The sequence below is a fragment of the Chlamydotis macqueenii genome, chromosome 20, assembly GCF_036417535.1.
Source record: "Chlamydotis macqueenii isolate bChlMac1 chromosome 20, bChlMac1.mat, whole genome shotgun sequence".
NCBI lineage: Eukaryota > Metazoa > Chordata > Aves > Otidiformes > Otididae > Chlamydotis > Chlamydotis macqueenii.
Window position 1 is genome coordinate 7,258,791 of NC_141575.1, and position 18,763 is coordinate 7,277,553.

Here is an 18,763-nt window from a genome sequence, read left to right on the forward strand (position 1 = left end):
AGTTGGACATCCAAAATGCTAGGACACTGTGGCTAGGATGTCACTCCTGTGGGAGCAGGGAATTTCCAGACACATTCTCCCTCCTGTGCATCCCACTAAGATGAACTGGTAAGGGGGAGGAGGAAGGCAGGTTTTTAAGTGAAGCAAAATATAGAAAAACTCCTCTCTACTCAACAGTGAGGTCTGATGACCCTGTCTGAAGCCTAGGTTTTCCTGAGCTGAATGTCAACATCACACGGGGACACAAGTCTTCATGCAAGGGTAGAAACAGGCTAAAAAAGGCATGGTTAAACACTAGGCATGCTCGCCTCTTTCCTCAGGACAAGAGAGAGAGGGTGACAACAGGCTCTGAAGAACTATTCAAGGAACACACCAAGGTTTTCTTCACAAAAATACTCACTCGTTCTCCATCAGGCCCTGGTAGCCCAAATAGTCCTGGGAGACCAATATATCCCTAAAGAAAAGAGGAAACAAGTAGTCAAATACTTTTCTCCATTAGCAGACAGTCTGTGTTTCCTGAAGAGCAGAGCATTCTCCAGCGCTGGTCAATGGCAGCCGTGATGAAATAAACCTTGAGGCAAGTGTATATGCCCATGGACTGCATGGTGCTGGCTTCCACGATGTAGTCCAAGGGCACATACCCTCACACCAGGGATCATGAGGACTCCAGGCAGGAAGAGGCCAGCAAGAAGAAACCTTACCTGGGCTGGCTCTGAGTGTACCTGAGGGAAACGGAGCCTGGTGCAAGGTTAGCAAGAGTGATCGCAAAAGTAATACATGTGCCTACACCTCCTTTCATCTCTCCAAGGGCTCTTTCCCTGCCTTTCGCACTCATTCCCAATGGTGTAGTGAAAATGCCCTGTTGTACCTAGCCCTTTCTGCTTGTTTTATGTCACATAGCAGTTGCACACGCAGCTCCTTCTGACACAAACACCACCTTCTTCTGGCATGCAAGACTGCCAAGCACCTTGGTGCTGAGAGAGGAGAAAATCAGTAACAGTTCTGCCTCAAGCCTTTCCCTGCAAACTCTGTGGTGCCACCATTCTGGACCGGTGTACGAGGCACGTGTACGCATCCTCTGACACCCAACTGTAAAGAAGCCTCCTTCGCACCAATGTGTTTCACAAAAATTCTGCTCCTTCCACGCTCATCAGCAGTCATCGCATTTTCCAGTATGCGACGTTTCTCTACCATCCTGCTCAGACAGGACACAAATGCTACATTTCCCTTCCCTTGCAACAATGGAAGCCTTGTGTTTAATCCTCTTTGCGCAGCAGTTCGTACACAGTCACCTTGTGTGCTGGTCCCTCGCAAAGGACTAATTTGTGCCAAACACACAGAATCAAGAGGAAGTGGATTTCAGCAGGGAGCCCCCTCAGTGGCACCTCACTGTTACAAGAGCCAAGTGTTAACGCTGATTTTTCTCTCATCTTTCTTTCTCCATCATCACTAAATCTCTTGCTGTCAACCCCACCAAACTTTTTCACCAGACCATCGCTCCCTTCAGGTTCCTTTAGGGCTAACACCTAGCTGGGAAATACAGCTACATTAAAACCATGCTGCCTGCCTTTGCCTCCTGAACCCCACAACAAACCATGTAACTCCCAAACTACTTCCCGCAGAAGAAAAAAACAGGTGGGGCGTGGAGAAGAGTCCACAGTTGGCTCCTTCAATCCACAAAATGCAGATCTCTCACCTTAGCACCCAACTCTGACTGACTGCAGCTGAACTGAGAAATGCCTTCCTTGGGTAGCTGTAAATATGTCAGTCCTCAGCACTCAGGGGTGAAAAGTGGAAAATAGTTTTCAAAGTCTTACATTCTGCACATCTACCACTCGATAATTACACAAGGTCCCGGTTAGGCCAGTGGAACAGATGCACCAGGGAAAACTTTCATCACTTGCAGAAGTGATGTGCTCTCAGATCTTCCTCTCTCCTGCAGGACACTGAACGTGCCACCTCCCTTCCCAGCTCAGGAATACAGCTAGCTACAGGGTCAGCTTTTGTTTATTCCTTGCAGTTTTCCCAGTGATGAAAGCCAGGTGGTTGAATTTACTGCATATAGAGAAAGTATGACATGTTGGAGAAATAGGGGATTTTATTGGCTCTGAATCTCACTGTAAATTTATAACTGCAGGAAAAGAACAAAGGGTAATTAATGAGTCTTAATTGGTAAAAAAAAAAATTAAAAAATCCTTTGCAGTGAGAATGAACCCCCAGCAATTCAATTTGGTAAGCGAAACCAGGCAGAACAGAGATATTAATGTTTGTAGTTGTACATAGCTTCAAGATACTGGCTTGCTATTCTGTGTAACGATATAAATAACTCCCAAACTTAGGACTGTACCCAAAAGAGCCCATATTCAGCATGGTTGGAGACCGCTGAACCACTCTTACTGAAACTAAAGAGGCCTTTGGGAGATGGGGCTTGCAGAAAGTTCAGACTTTGGTCTTTGGTAGGAATTTGTATGCCATTCTTTCCTCTCCTGCAATGTGAGCTCTGGAGGGGTTGACTTCGTATCATCAGCACTACTGGTGAACTTTGATCTTGGTACATTCCACGTTTAATTTAATGCATCAAACAAGTGGTGTGCAATTCAAAACCCCTGAATGCAACAAATTAAAGGAACTGGTCTCAGGATCGCAAAATTAAGCGTAAAGTTTCTTGAGAAGCCTTTGGTAAAAACAAGTAGAGAAAAGACAAATGAAAGGCTGCTTACCCGACTGCCTTTTGGACCGGCTTCCCCTATGGGGCCAGGTAAACCCTAGAACAGAAGGGAGAAAACAAAGACAAATGTGGACAGGCTTTAACTTCACCTACGAGCAGTGCCAAACCCCCAGCACCGTCCCTGCGTGGTCCTGCTCCCAGTGCCGAGTCCAAGGCGTATCAACAAAGGAGAAAAAAGGACAAAATGATACAAATAACAAATCTCCCATTGTTGGGGAGCTGGGACTCCGCAGAACCTGAGACTGCGGCATGTAGTGAGCCTTCCTGGGGCTGAACTAGAGGTTTCTGACCATAAAGGCCGACGGGCTCACGTAGCAGGGCACACGGAGGTTGTGTCACACTTCAGATGCGACGCACAGCGATGCTCTGTACCCAACCGCTCTCAATTCATTTTCCTGCCCACCTGAACACATGCGTGACAAATGGCAAATGGATTTCAATACCTGTTTAGGGCACACAAGCTGGCCCCGATGCAGCGAGAAAGCCCTCAAAATTTCTACAGCCTACAAAGCCACTGAACAGTGCAGGTACTGCATAGCTCTAACTCTTTGCAGCACCAACAGCTATGCAAAGAATTGAAAACACATTCCTCGTTCTATTTCTATGCATTGCTGCTCAGTTAAAGTACCGTGAAAAAGAACCCTGTAAAAATGTATAATGCATTTTCATGTTTATTCTCTTCTAGCAAAGTTTCCAGGTCAAATTTTTCTAGTTCCAAATGTTCTTGGGCTTTTTTGGAAGGCGGTGGGGGGAAGGCTAAGTCCATATTTTCTTTAGCTGGCAGCACTGCACGCTCAGCCTGAGATCTGAAAGTCAGGTTGTGCTCTTTCCTGGCTCCTGCATCATTGCCAAAGATTTCCGCCATCGGGGTGAAGTTAACAATTCTGCCTGTGATGCGCAAATCAAAGCAGAGCCAAACTCTCTCTCCCATCAGAGCCAGGACAGCTGAAAGGAGTAACAAGTAGTAAAACCTCAGTAAAGCAAACAGCTCTGATGCACAGCATTCAGATATGCTGAAAAAAAGCTGCCTTGAAAAAAAAAAAAAAGTCGTCACTTTCCTGACCCAAATCACATTTTAAGAAAGCGCTTTTGTTCTTCGTATGTCGAGCGCAAAGATTTCATCCTGCTTATCTGATGGGCAGAACACTGCCATGAATTTCTAAACAGCATTCATTAACCTTGTATGACCAATATAGCTCTGACTGCTTCACATTAGTCATCTGACACACACTCAAGCCGAGGAGAGTCTTTGGCTTGCCAATCTCTAAAGCCTTTCAGAGTATGAACAGAGCATTTAGTCAGGTGCATAGAACTCTCATCCATTTCTACCACCTGCACTCTCCAGCCTGCATCTGTACATTCCACCTAGAATTTGCTAAGCAAGGTATCCATTTAAATTTCAATTTAAAATGGATCATACACTACTGATCGTCTGAGGTGGGAAGATGCAGCTTGTTCTGCACATCTAGCTCACGTTTAGTCTGATAACCTGCACATCTGGGTAGAAACTCACATAGAACTCATAACAAGTCTGAAATGCTCATGGCAGACAGCCTGGGGTCTCTGACACCTGCCTGGCCTCCTAGCTATGTACTTATATATAAACATGGTGGAATCCAACATGAATGTGTCCATTTTAGAAAACCACAACAAACTCTTTTCGCTGTAAAATGTTACAGGGTCAATCTGTCCTCCAACAGATTCCATTTAGGGTCTTACAAATTATTCCTCTTAATTTTCTTCCTACTACTCAGCACGTTACATCGGTAAAACAATAAAGTGTCCAATGTTGATTCACTTTTCTTTGCACACTCCTCCATTCCTAAAATTGTCATAGTGTAATTTTTTTCAGAATGAAAACAAAGACTTGGTTTCTTTCATGATCTTTTTTTTTGCATTTTTATATATATTTATGGTCAATATATAATTTTATATACATGATTATGCTAGTGAATTTTAATGCTGAGAGTTCATCTCAATCTTTTATTTTGGTAAGATGTCTTCTTCTATCCCAGGTTTCTAACCTGTTCAAGATTAGATGTAAACTATGCCTAAAAGTGAAGCAGCTTTCAGGTTTCACTGCTCTTCTGGTTGTTTTTTGGGGTTTTTTTTTGCCTCCTGTTGTCATGCTGAAGCAAAAATTTGACAGATTTTGCTATAGAAATCCAGGTTTTATCCATCACAGGCATAAAATACAACAACTTCAGCGTCCCTCCAAGTTGAAAGGCCATGGATCAGCATCTTGGGGAGGGACTACGGACATATTCTGGAGGTCTGCACTGTCTTCAGCGGGGCATGTATTTAGCTAGCCCCAACAGATTTAGCACATATTTAGCTACCTGCACACCCAAATCCCTAGTCTGTGCACAGCACGATGAGATTTACTGCACCTGCCTGCCAGGATAACCTTTGGCACCTGGACTTCCGTCTGGTCCTCGTTCGCCCTTTGGGAAGGAAAAAGAAAAGGCACAGAAGGTAAGGTGAACGCCGCACTTGGGAAGCCTTTTTAGCTGCTTCATTCTTTGAGCTGGGGGGACAGGTGGAATGGATTAACCTGCTGCAAATTTGTAGAGAGAAAGAAAATATTAAGGGTATACAGTGGAATAAATTAATGAGGGGGGAAAACACACGGAAGTCAAGTCAACAGGATCCATGCATTAAGCAAGTGTTGCTGTGTCGTCTCCTCCCTCCATCTGCAGTGAAAGCAGCAGGTAGTTTGAAATAAGGAGGCTAAGAGAAGGTGTAAGGCTGCATCTATATCTGGCATATGGAACCATTTTACTGGTGGGGAAGCACTGCCAAAATTCTTCAAAACTAAATGGATTCATGTATAATATCCTTTAACATCATTGCTAACAGGGCCTGCTATTCATTGCCTTTTTTTTTTTCTTCTGAACTGCAAACATCAGACTTAACTAAATAAAGAGGGGGGAGAAAAGGGGAGAGCAGGAATGGGCTCTGGGAGGGGAATTACATGTTAGTACTTAATACCATGCGGTTAGTAAACTCCAGGTGAAATTAATGTAAAAGGCAAAATAAAAGGGGAGTATGGTAAGCCGGTATTTCTTCCACCACAAAACCTTAACATGGTTGAGCAATAAAAATCAGAAATTAAATTTAGAAACTCCAAGGCAGTCTCCTCCCACAAACCTGCCGACGCTCGGTCAGTGTACGTGCACGGCTGCCGACAGCGCGGGAGTTCGCTGGGCATCCCCTGCGTGTACCAAGCCGCCCCTGGAAGGAGCTGGCTGTCCACACTGGGCAGGCTGTCCAGGATCCGAGCTAGCATGGCAGTCAGCAAATTCAGCCCTCTTTAAAAATTCAGTGTTGGAAACTGGGAAGACTCACCTGCTCTCCAGGGTGACCTGGTGGTCCAGGGTAGCCTTTATATCCCTGTTGAAATAGGATGGGAGAGATTAATAAGGAGGAAAAAAAAATAATCTGGTTTTGGTATGATTTTCTGTTTGCAAGTGGGAGTGAAGTTCTGAGAAGGAGGTTTTTAGATACGGGATAGCACTACACAATCACACAGACTTTTAAGGCGCTGCTTTGTGCTTGCATCGCCCAAGCCCTGCTGATGTTCCCAGACTCTGCAGCAACGCGGTGCCAGACTGCTGGGGTCTGGCCTGCTGGTCACTCAAGAGGGACTTGCTCCACGAACAGACTTAGAGTCGTATCTACACTCAGATCTGTCTATTTGTAATTCACACCTTCAGCAAAGCTCTCCTTAATCCCTAGGAAACCACAGGCTTGTCGGGTGAAATGGCTTTGGGCAAGTTGGGGGACTACACAACATGAGTCACTCGCATTTCAGAGCGCTGGCTTTCGCTTTAGAACTTGAAATGCCGTAGGAAACAACAAAATAACGATTTATTGCCATTATTCCCATTATTATGGAAAATCTCCATTTTTTTTCTAGCTTGAATTTGTCTAGCTTCCAGCTTTTCTAATCTAATTATTACAAGGTACGACAAGATCCAGAGCCCTTCATCATGAAGTTACCTAAAACGGTGAGCAAGCTGTCTCTTAACCTGCTCTCTCTCTGCTGAGTTAATTACAATAAGTTTCTTAATCCAGCTTGCTAGCTGGCAAGCGTTGCAGGCATCAAATCATTCTCACAGGTCTTTCATAAACTGCTTCAGTTTTTTTTTTTTTTTAGACGCAGACACTGGAGCGGGACAAAGGCAGCCTGTTCAGCTGCAGACCGATCAGTATGTATTTTAAGAGTTTGCTTTCTCCAGGATTTACCTAGAGCTCTCTTCAAACACTGAGTAAATTCTGCAAGTGAAAGGCACTTTGGGTTTTTTTTTCAAATTTTTTTTTTCCTCCTCTCCTTTATTATCTTGCTTCAGCTACTTAAAACAAACTCATTTCCATCAAGTAGACTCCGAGCAGATTAGAAGATTACATTCAGTTACAGAGATGAATGTTTAGCTGGGCTACTGGAAAGATAAAAAAAAAAAAAAGACAGAAAATGTAACTTGAAACAAATGGAGGGAGAAAATAAACAAGAAAGAATCCTTGCACAAATACTACAGAAATAACGAAATGCTTTCAGGCTGGGTTAGAAGTGCTAATTGTAACCCAGTCTCCGCTACCCTGTCCCCAGGCCATGCTCCCGCACGTCGTCCGCCTGTACCCCCTGCTCTGCAAGCCACAACCAAACCCTCGTTCGGCCGAGGACCTGGCCTCTTCCTTCACCAGAGGAACCCAGGCTGTTTCTGCTCCCAAGTCCACACCTCTGCTTAACGGCTGTTTTATTCTTCCCATGGGCTATTCTAGACCTGCAGCCTAAGCCTTCGCTGGCGGAGGTATGCAATGCTCTCAGCCATCCTGGCTACCACCCACTCCCCTTCGCATTCCTCCTCGCTCATTACTGCAGATATTTTGGCCTGGAAAAACGTTGATTCCCTTTTCACCAATTCTCTCCTGCTTGACCTTGCTGATGCATCCCACAGCCCGCTCTTTTGGCCGAGCTGCGCCTCCTGAGAAGGTGGTGGCTGACCTGGAAGACCATTTGGCTACCAGCTGGCCCTCTTTTTAACCACCGCAAAGGTCCTTTCTCCAAATCCTGCTAGTGCCTTTCAGCCAGTGGCTTCTAACTGGAAGCACCTCAGCAGCTCTTGGAGCAGGCCCAGCAGATGGGACCCCCTGCCCCTCTCCAGGAATCTGCCCCATGAGATCCGCTCTTGCTTGTCCTTTCCCTGGCTCCTTGAGAGAGGCTCGGCACCAGCAGAAAGGAGGGAAGTTGGGTTGGGTGTCTGGCCCGAAGCTGAAGGCACGTTGTGAAGGTCCAGACCCACCTGGGTGTGGAAGGCCCAGTACTAGTATCACCCATCCCTGGAGCATGGACTAGCAGGGCGTTCTGCAGACAGCGAGCGTCTGTTCCGCCCGCCCCCTCGCCTCTTCCAGAGAGAGCTGCCAACGGAAACAGCCCTGGGCTCAGCATCTCCAGACATGCCCTGGGATTCAGCAGGGAGCCCATGGGGTTTCCTCCTGGGGCCACTGCCCAGCTGTCCCAGCCACAGCCTAGAGCACACCTTTGTCTCCAAACAGCTGGAGACCTCCTTCCATGGACACAAACCCTTAGCCATGTCTCGCTCCCTCCACCGATAAGAAAGAGGTGCCCAGCTTGGCTGCTCTGAATTGTCCTGCTCTGACTGGGTTCCTGCAGGACAGGCGTTTCAAGCCTGTGATGTCCACCCAGAGCAGGTGGTTAGATGATGGCCCCTTGAGATGCTCAAAGCACATCCCGAGCTACAGTCTGCACCAGACATTGCGCTGCTATCTCTACAATGGTAAGGGAACGGCACTTAAGTTAAATATGTAGACAGTTACTACTGTTGTATCACATCAAACATCTTCCTCCTTACATATAATGGATGTGTGTTTCTTCACAATATGCTGCAGTTATTTCTGTCTCAGATTAATTACAGGGAGGAGAAAACAGAAAAGCTTGTGTATGCTAAAGTCGGCTGCAATGTGAAAGTATTTACCTGCTAAATTCCTCCTCAAATAGCACTAAAATGACAGGGCAGAGGGTATGAAAACAACTGCATTTGCTCTGTTATCCAAACGCTTCCTGATGATTACAGGGTGCTCAGCACAAAGGGCTGTGATTTAGAAAGGAAATTGCGCTCCAGTGAAGGATTTACTCATCTGTGATGATATTTATAATCCACTCTCTCCCAGCTAAAATGGATCATCCTGCGCTTTGATAGGAAACGCGAGGAGTAAAGAGGCCAGTGCAGGAGATCTGCCTGACAGGATGTTTTGAAGCACTGACCAGTTCCCAGCTCTGCCTTTACTGTGAGTGACTTTAACAAAGCTTTTTCTCTCTCGCTGCTGCTGCCTTCTACAATCTTGCACTTTGCACAACCATTCTCTCCTCCGCAGCACTCAACGCTGGGAGCAGCGACGCGGTGCTCTGCTGAGACACATCTGCAAGGCAGCTGTGGCCTGCAGCCCCCAGCCGAAGCCCACAGACCCCTCGCAGGCACCAGAGGGACGGGCAGAGGGGACAGCCAAGTCCTGCCACCGCTACCAAGAACCGCTGCTCAGCAAAAGCAGCGTTTGCTCTGCGTGGAGAGGAGGAGAATTCCAGCTGCTGCCCAAAAGGCAGTTTCATGTACTTGGAGATGGGTGCAGGGAAAATGACTTTGGGGGTGCTCTGAGATCAGACACCCCAACCCTGCAAAGGGCTGCGTTCACAAGGCGGGCACCGCGTGAGCCGCACCATCCTGAACCATACACTGCTTGGTTGTGGCTTCAGCTCATGCTGCTCAGCCAGTTGTTTCATTTAGTGGGAAAAGTATTTTGTTCCCCCGGTGAAATATTTTGCCTATTGAAAGTTTCTACTTGGTATTTTCAGATCAAAGCCCTTAGAGCTCTTTTCACAGTCCCTCCATGGAGTGAGCAGGAGGGATGGCCATTTCCAAGGCGTTGCTGTTTTCTGGTAGCCAAGATGTGTTGCCCACCTCCAGCCAAACACCAGCATATTTTCACTGGGAGAATGCCAGCAGGGAATCCAGATTAAAAAAAAAGATTTTTTTTCCAAACATTTCTCCAACAGCTGTAAAATTTTTCTTAATGCAGGATGCTAATAAAAGCCAGGTTACACCAAAACCACTGCCAAACTAGTGCTACTGGGAGGTGGCTTCTTTAAGCTATACCAAAGGAAAAATTTCAGCATCCAACTTGCTCATTACTCGAAGAAACAGAAGCATACCTTGCCTTCGCCCTGTCCTGGGGGAGCAGAGATCAGATGTGAAGGCCATGTGCTGGACCTGGGAATGTTTGTTCAATCTCCTATTCCTCCTCCACTTTTTCCACTATGAGTCCTTGCACTCCTGCCATTGCATTTCACTGATCGTAACCACAAGGTTTTGTTTTATGAGCTGTTACACCAGGAAAATGGTATTCTTTGCACCCTATTCGTTAGAACTTGTTTGTGACAGCAAAAGATCGGTAATTAATCACCATGTTGCTCCGAGCTCCACACAGCACCCCAAGCATGACCGGTCTTCGGAGCAGAAAAATGAAGCCAGTCCCTACTCTTGGCAATTTGATTCCAATAGAAAGCATAAAACAAACAATCATGTAGAAGGAGGCTTTCTTTCAGCCTCCTCCACAGCTTTTTTCTCTCCCCAGAGTCTTAAAGAATACCTGAGTAGGTGTTTGTGTGCAGCTAATTGGCTTGAGGAACAGTATATCTTCAATGGCCCATTGACTGATGAAGTGATTGAAACAAGATGCTAATTTTAACCGTTCAGCTTCGCTACGTCAATATTGGCTTGCTGGGAAGGGGAGTCACGTCCACTGAACCCCACTATCAAACAGCTCCCTGCAACAGGTCCAGCTTCCAAAAAGAAACCAACCTGCCAGCCTGGAACCGGAAGGTCAACTGAAATGTCCTTGATAAATAAAAGGTATGGATTGCTAAGGTATTGTGGCACAGACTTGCACACATGAACATGAGCACATACACTGCTGTAACATGAAGACAGGGATGGATCTTGTGCTCTATCCTTACGTATCCTTTCCTAGGCATAGGTTTGTCATTGGTGATGTTAACGTCGTTGAAACATCAATACGGAAGCAAATAAAGCAAAATCTGACCAGTGCTGTCAATCTCCAAGCAAAATAGAGGGAAGGCATACAGATATCGTTTGAAATGTGCTTTAGCAGCAGAGACAGTCAAGGTTTCCTTGGAATCCTGTTCCAAATTCAAGCTTTGCGTATTGATGCTGGTTGTAGATCCATTTAGTTAACATATTGGCTGAACCAGACCTAAATTCAGCTTGCTAATGAAGCAAGCTTGCTAATGAAGCAGCATCAGCGTGCAGAGGGATGATGCAGTGCAATGAGATACGGAATACAAAGATGGAAAAGAAATCTGGATCCAGAATTTAATTTCATACTCTCACACAGTCTTGCTGGTACAACGTTTGGGCAGTTGCTTCCACCTATGTCCCAGTTTACACAGCTGCAAAACAGGCATAAGACTTTTTTTTTTTTGCTGGGTACTAGGACTTAATTAAATCTTTTAGGGAGAGTTAGAGCAGAAAATTTTAAAGTAAAAATACTGATCTAATTCTCTAGAAAAGAATACTCTTACCTTTCTACCAGGTGGTCCAGGGAACCCAGTCAAACCAGGTAAGCCCACGTCTCCCTGTAGGAAGCAAGTTGAATTAGTTTTTAGCAACATTTTCCCTCGGCCCAACGTACTGTTACAGCACCCAGCTATTAATATTTCTGATTCTAATCGCAACTCTTCAAAAACTGACTGGATAAGAAGTGTAGATTTAAACAACATCTCTATTAATTGGCTCATATAAATAATAAACCCAGTTAATTAATGGCAGCTGCTGCTGGAGTTCAGCTTTTTGCCAGCAGAATGATTTTTTTTTTTTAAAGTGATCTCATTCAGTCAGATGCGTTTTGCCTTTCGACATGCATTTAAATCGCCGAGGCAAGAAAATTTTAGCTTTTAAATGCAATAAGAACAACGTGTACCTCCTGCCAAACCTGGTGATTGTGCTCACACTCTGCTACTGCACTGGCTCAGCCCACGGCCCCGGTTCTCTGATTATTTCACCTGCCTATGTGACATGGATTGAACCTTTGCAGGCTGCTGCTGGGAGGGTTTTTTTCAGCGGCCTGTACTTTTGAAAAGGGATTGCATCACATCCCAGCTGGCATACCCAAATCATCACAGAATGGAGAGACGCATTGCTGCGAGACCTCTCTAACACCCAGTCCCTGTGTACAAGCCCATTTTGGTTCCTCTAATTACAGTCAAAAAACCCTTCAGAGTCTCTAACACTGTGCCGTGCCTGCTTACTGAAAATGCATTTGGAGTATCTAGCTTGAAAATTAGGCACCACTCCAAACTCCAGCTGGAAACTCCTTGTTTCTATTACTGTTAACAGGAATCAAGCCTTGTTAACATGAGCTAAAAGCGATCTGGATCTCTCCCTTTCTTACACTGAGCATGCTTGCAAGAAAACGGTTCCAGACTCTGCGGGTGGATGGTTTCCATGTGATGCCATTTCGATGTAGTGCACCAGAAATTTCAAAAGGCATCTCGTGCTGTTAAGTTAAAAGCATTGTTTCAGACTCAGCCTTCTCAATGTTTTCGAGCGTCACCCTCCATCTTACGTTTCTGTGGCTTGCTGTGCTTCATGGAGGCATCTGGTTTCAAATGAAGGGCCTAAGTTCTTCATGGCTGATGCTTTCCGTTAGCTGTGCATTTATAGCAAGGCTTGTGATGAAACGGAGAGAACCAGGCTTCTTGCCCTGGACACCAGTTAAGCAGCATTGTGCGGGCACCACTGAAAGAACTAATTGAAGTAGATGTTGTGGAGCCCTGATCTCTCTTCTGTTCATTTCTAGACTTCTGTGAGGCCTTGTTGCCTCAGTAAAAGTAGCTCAGCTGTGCAACAGCAAAAATGGGAGTTGTAATTTATTGAAAAGAATTAGCAGAACTCTGAGCCTTAACAGTTGCTAAATCCAGAAAATAGCTACACTTCCCAGTTGCATGCGTTGTGTTGATTTGGGTAGACCTTGTGTGGAAGGCCCTCTGGTTATCGCACAGCAGGGTCCATGCGTTGGCAGTGCAGGGGCCTGAGAAGCCTCCCCTTCTCCAGCAGCAGGACAGCAAGGCTGCTCTCAGAGCAGGGATCTGCTGCAGGCTGCGCACGTGACATGAGGCAAAGCACTGTTTCTCAGCAAGAACATCCTTTCCTTTGCCTTCGAGGTTTTTATTGCTTACATTGGGATCGCCTCTTTCTACAGCTGGGTGAAAAGAGCTGGCAGGGTGTGGCTGTATCTCACACGTGTTAGTTTAAATACTTAGCTTGAGTGGCAACACGCTTGCAGCAGCAGAGACCTAACTTTGGGCTGCAGATTGTGTATAAAATGGAAAAACGTTTGGATAATTAAAACCTGTGGCAGCAGACACTTCGGTGCACTGTGGTCAATACCTTAGCTAACTCTCTTTAGTCCTGAATACGAGGTTTAAGTCTTAATTTTCAGTCCTAAGTCTACTGGAGTAGCTGTTATGCTTGTGGCTGCGTTATGGGCTCCCTCCACGCGTATGCACAGGGCTTAAAGCGCATCGTGGTCTTTGATGCCTGTGAGCTCTGGGCAACACCTTACCTTCTGTCCATTGCGAGCTTTTCCAGGTGACAGCCCAGGATCGCCTTTCTGACCCTGAAATGAAAAACGTAATTTAAATGACATAATCCAAGGACCCAGCCCATAGATGCGGTTCTGCTTCCACCAAGCCTCCACATTGGAAAAACATTTTGTTTTATCTCTGTCTTGCCTCGACATCCCAAATGTATTAAAGTCCCTGGGTATAGCTGTTTCGCTGGGGCTGGTTTTGGTGAGTGATTGCTGCTGCTGAAGCACCGACTTTTAAATAGCATTTGACAGTATTAAATTGAGTAAAGAAAGGATAACTGGAAGAAGGCAATGTCAGGACTTTTGATACTTATTAGACTAGACAGCTGTGATTTCTTCCTTGTCTACAGCTACCATCACAAAAATAATTACCAAGCCTATTACTGCAGCTAAACCATCCCTCTTAACAACTTGCTAGATGCTGTTGCTTTTTTAACTGTGGGGAACAGATGAAACTGCAGAGAAAGTTACACTAATTAGACACTACTAATAGCCAGAGCAATTGTGAGGCTTTTGGGCTGGCAGAAGAAAAAGGCATGCTATCTTAAGTGGCAGTATTCCTTATTTTCCTTTTTAACAACCATAACGCGAGAAATTACAATTTAAAACTGTGATCTTCTGATGAACACAGGCTGGAATTTCAGTAGCATGTGAACATCTAATTCCAGCAGATTCCTTTGGAAAAATGCTGTTCAAATTCTTAAAAGGTGGAAAGGTGACGTGTGCACCTAACAGGGTGAGAGACAGAAGTAAGAAAAACTAGATCTGAAGCACGCCAGATTCTTTTGGCAGGGCAGAGGTACGGCTTAGCACACAAAGCAGCTTAGGTCTGCGTAACAACTCTTCTAACACATCTAGGACCCAGGCATCCCCGTATCCGTCACTGGCTATTTAACACCCCTGGGATCATAAACAAATCACAGCCTCTGCCTGCCACATCCGCAGCACGGGATTCAACACCAACCACCAAGTGCAGGACAGTTGTGAGGGTTAATTAATGGTTGTCAAGTAAAGTCCTTGGAGGCAAGGTGAGACCCTACAAAGGAGTAATGCTATTTATCAACCAGCGTTTCTCATTAGCAGCACAAAGGGCTAGTTATAACTAGCCGAGCAGCTTTTCCAGGCAGCCTCACTGCGACTACATTCGAATCATACTTCCCACCTGGCACAGTGTAAATCTCCCATCCACCGCAAGCTGCAGGGCTCGGGGAGGGAGACTGCGTGGCTGCAGACTGTAGGGAGCACTGCTGATTCAAGGCAGATGCAGCTGTACAAATCCTGAATGAAGGCTGCCCAGTAAATGAAATCACGCAGATAATCTTGCTCTGCATGCAGCTGTTATCAGGGCAATTCTCCCACTCTTGGAGCTTCAGAGCAGTCAGTGGCTGCTACGAGTGCTTGGGACAGATCGGAGCAGTCCACAGGATCACAGGGCATTCATTTCTACTCCGCAAAATTAATTTACTGCAGCAGGTAGACACGCACCACTCTCCCTAAATCTTGCCATGTCCCAATGCAATGACCTTGAGCCATGTGAAGGAGTACAAGCCTCTTGCATTTTCCCCTGGGAATCTCCAGGATCACACTTCCCTAAGATTAATCAGAAAGATGGCACCAGGGCCAGAGGAGAAGGATGTCTGGATGCTGAGGGATGAAACTGTGAATTAATTGCCCAAATCTTCTCACGCAGCAGCCACAACACTGGAATTAGCCTAAGCCTCGTCCATCACTAAGCCACAGCACCTTGCCCACAAGCTCCTCTCTTTCCATCCCAACTGATGGAGCGCATTACTTCCTCTTGTAAAGGAAGAATTTTTCTTCTGTTTTTTCCCTACCTGAGAGAAGTCTAGAAGTCTAGTCTGTACAATTCAAACATCTCAGCTCTGCAATCTCATTAATAGTATTTTAAACATCAGTGAACCAAACTGATGGGCTATCTTGGAGCCAAATCGTTCACTAAAAGGAAAATTCATTTTTTCCTAGCGCTATAACACGAGAGATTTATCCAGAGCAGCCAAGTAAGCAAACTGTACTAATGCCTCCGGCTGAGAGACGCAAACCCAGTGCTTGTAACGGCTTTTGAAAACACATCCTGTCTGACAGCTAACCCTCCTCCCAATCCCAAACTCTATTGGAGCATCCTCTACAGAGCTACGTCCTCTACAGAGCTACGTCCTCTACAGAGCTGCATCTGGTCGTTAGCAAAAACGCCCCTCCTGCACCCACCAGCAGCTTACAGGTCATACAGCCAGCCAAAACCCTCACCCAGCACATGTCTACAGCCATTTAAGAGGGTACCTACTATAAGAAGAAGTCTTTGCTAACTAGATGCAACAGCAATTGTACAACTACCAAGGAGAACAAACAGAATGCAAGAAGTGGCAAGAAGCCCCCTCTAAGCAGTTGCACATTATAAATTACCGAGAAAAGCATCACGGGCAAAATTCTCAGGTGGCACGAGCGGGTGTAATGCCATTTAAGTCAGTGGAACCATGCCCAAGCAGATCAGCAGGAATTTGGCTCAACAGCTACCTACAGCTCTGTGCAAAAGATCAGCTTCCTAAGTACAAGGAATTACAAGTGCTTAGCTCCAGTGATGAGAGTAAGGCGGACTCTGCACAGGAGAGATTCAAAGTGCGACAGTCGAACACCGCAGTGCTGGTGCCCACCAACGCAACACAACCGGAGCAGCGACCGGCACAAACACACGCCTCTCTGCCAGCTGCAGTGCCACACCACATCCCTCGAACGCAGCTGACTGCCTGACCGTAGGAGCACGCTGTTAATTCAGATGATAAAAACTACCACGCTGGGTTACTTCCTAAGTGACCAGGACTTGTGTTAGTCACTGTTTCCAAGCTGTGTCTATTCGGGAAACTTCAGTTTCCTGTCTTGGATTGCTTGGTTTTTCTCCATGGTATTAACTGCTATCTAAGGAAGACCTCGTCCAGCAGCCACTCAAAAGCTCTCAGCTACTGAAGTTCTAGTGGGGGCTGCTCTGCCTTGTCACCCAGGCTGAGCTTTCACAAGCCCATCATTTCAGCCACCAGCTGGGTCTACTAAGAAGATACGAGGTCCCAAGCATAGGTTTGTCAAGCCTAGTCAAGGGTAGAGGCATTTAAAACATAAGGGGGTGAAATACCAAAATATGTGTGTGAAGTCCATCTTCTAGGTCTGGTGCAACACCAGAGAAATGAAGGGCAGTAGGGAAGTCAAAACTCTGGGATCCAATACACAGCTTCCAAAAAGTGCTTCATAATGCAAAGATCTTGCAATCATGGCTTAGCAGGCTCTCCCTGATGGAGGTGAAATTACGCCCAGGCCTGGGCTGAGCTACAGCTCTCACATCCCATTGCAAACTTAATACTTCTTTTCACAAAGCGTCATGTAGAACAGCCTAGTCCTGCAAATGGCTGAAAAAAAAATTAAAATATATGGCACAGACTGATGACACCATATCTCTGCTGCAGACTGCTACAGCTATCCATCCACCGAGGGCTTCCTGCTGCCAGACTGCGTATCAAAATGCTTACAGGAAGTTTTTATTTCTAGTAGGAGACAAACTGAACACAACTTAACAGCCAAATGATGATTTCTGACAAGGCTTTAGTCTAAAAGTGTTGGTTTTTGTTTTTTTTTTTTTTTTTTAATCCTATAGCATAGAAACCTAGTTTGACTCTACAGATTGAATTTGCAGGACTGGAAGTTAGATAAAACAACTTTGATTTGACTTATAAAACTCAATAAGTGCGATCTGGAAGTCATTGATGGAGAATAAATGCAGAACACTAAGATGTAGAACTTTTACAACCTCACTTTTCAGGCCATATAACTACACTTCAGAATTTAAAACAGCTGCTGTTCACCAGCATGTCTCCAGTGCCTAATTTTTAATCACGTAGAGGCAGCATGCCAAGTTTCCAGAATCTTTTTCCCAGAGCATCAATAGTGTTCATAACATCTCTGCCTCCTGATGAGATCATGAAAAGAAAGGACTCTTGCTTGTACCTTTCTCTACGTTTGGCTAAGACATCCTACAGCTTCCTTGGTAGCTGAAAGCTCCACTAAGCATTGCTTTTCAAAACTCAACTATTCTTTAGTCCCAGATAGGTGTTATAAATCTATTTCTGTGTAAACAATGACACCAAAACAATCCAAACCAATTTCCCAGGACCATCACAGTCTTTAGGTAACACAAAGCCTTATGTGCAGGAACGAGCTGGGAATTAAAACATCTTTCTGAAGGGTTTTGCAGCACGCTGGATTAGCTGCATCTGTGCTAAAGCCCCGCACAAAGGGAGGAGGGTCCGGCTGCAGGGGGATGACTCCCACCTTGCAGAGCTCCAGCTCCCACCTGGCTGCAGCACCACGGGGGGAACGTGTACGGGAGAAAAGGGGAAAACAGGGCTCCTGGCACTGCAGGAGGAGAGATGAGAGACGACATGGGAGAGATGAGGACATCTAAAAGGAAGCAACGGGATGACTTTGGGAGGACTGATGGAGGCCAGGGTTCCCAAAAACTCCTTTGAGGGAAGAAGACAAGGGAGTTTCAGGAGAACAAAGGCAGAGGAAGAAGCCGGGTGCTGCCAGTCCCCCCCACTGCTATCTGGACCCAAAGGTGGAGGAGTAGGCTGCAGAATCCAGCAAAGAGAAATGAGAAAGCAAAGAAATCCAGACCTGCTGAGGCTCTAGAGTGGGAGGGTTCCAGTGCCCTTGTCTCAACATAGTGGTTTGCTCCCAGGCACAGGCATCGCTTTAGCAGGATCCTAATTAGGCAGTCTCTGAAATTAGGGAGAACCAAGAACCGAGGCACACAGCGGGGTCTCACACAAGCACAGGAAAAGGCTTTGCCTGTGCTGCTGGAGGGCCCGTGCGCGAGCAGAGGGGAGGGGATAAACGGCTTCAGCTACTCCTTGTTTTGCAGGGAGCAGGATGAAAAACTGTACGTCCCCCACGGGGACGTCCTCTGAAACGGGAAGGCAAACGCTCCTTGTGCCAATTAGTACTTACCTTCAGGCCTGGGGGGCCAGGTAGGCCAGGGTTTCCGTGGGGACCTGGGGGACCCTAAAAAACAGAAGAAACACAGAACAGTGTCAAAAAGAGTCAGTAGGCATCTGCGTTAGTCCCGGGAGCGGCAGAAAGCCTCAGGCTGTGTCTGGCCAGACCTGACAGCACAGCACCGGCACCCTGTGCCCCGGCAGGGAGACGGCTTCAGCGGGACCCTCGTTACGGCCTTCGGAGTGGTGAAACTCGGCTGATGGCTCCCACCTACCCGTACAGAAGGTGTTGTGCATCTGTCACCACAAGATGTGTCATGAAAACAAGACAATTTGGGTGCACTGAGTATTC

General features: G+C 46.2%; 1 protein-coding gene across 1 annotated transcript in view; it reads right to left on the reverse strand.

The window, feature by feature from the left end:
• LOC104482988 (uncharacterized) overlaps positions 1-18,763 on the reverse strand; it is a 156,036-nt gene that overhangs the window by 104,876 nt on the left and 32,397 nt on the right. Inside the window, exons 5-11 of the mRNA XM_086763516.1 lie at positions 18,425-18,478; positions 13,388-13,441; positions 11,346-11,399; positions 6,077-6,121; positions 5,119-5,172; positions 2,721-2,765; positions 401-454 (exon numbers count right to left, since the gene is read on the reverse strand). Coding sequence (XP_086619642.1) covers positions 401-454; positions 2,721-2,765; positions 5,119-5,172; positions 6,077-6,121; positions 11,346-11,399; positions 13,388-13,441; positions 18,425-18,478 — 360 coding nt within the window. The remainder of the gene's footprint in view (positions 1-400; positions 455-2,720; positions 2,766-5,118; positions 5,173-6,076; positions 6,122-11,345; positions 11,400-13,387; positions 13,442-18,424; positions 18,479-18,763) is intronic.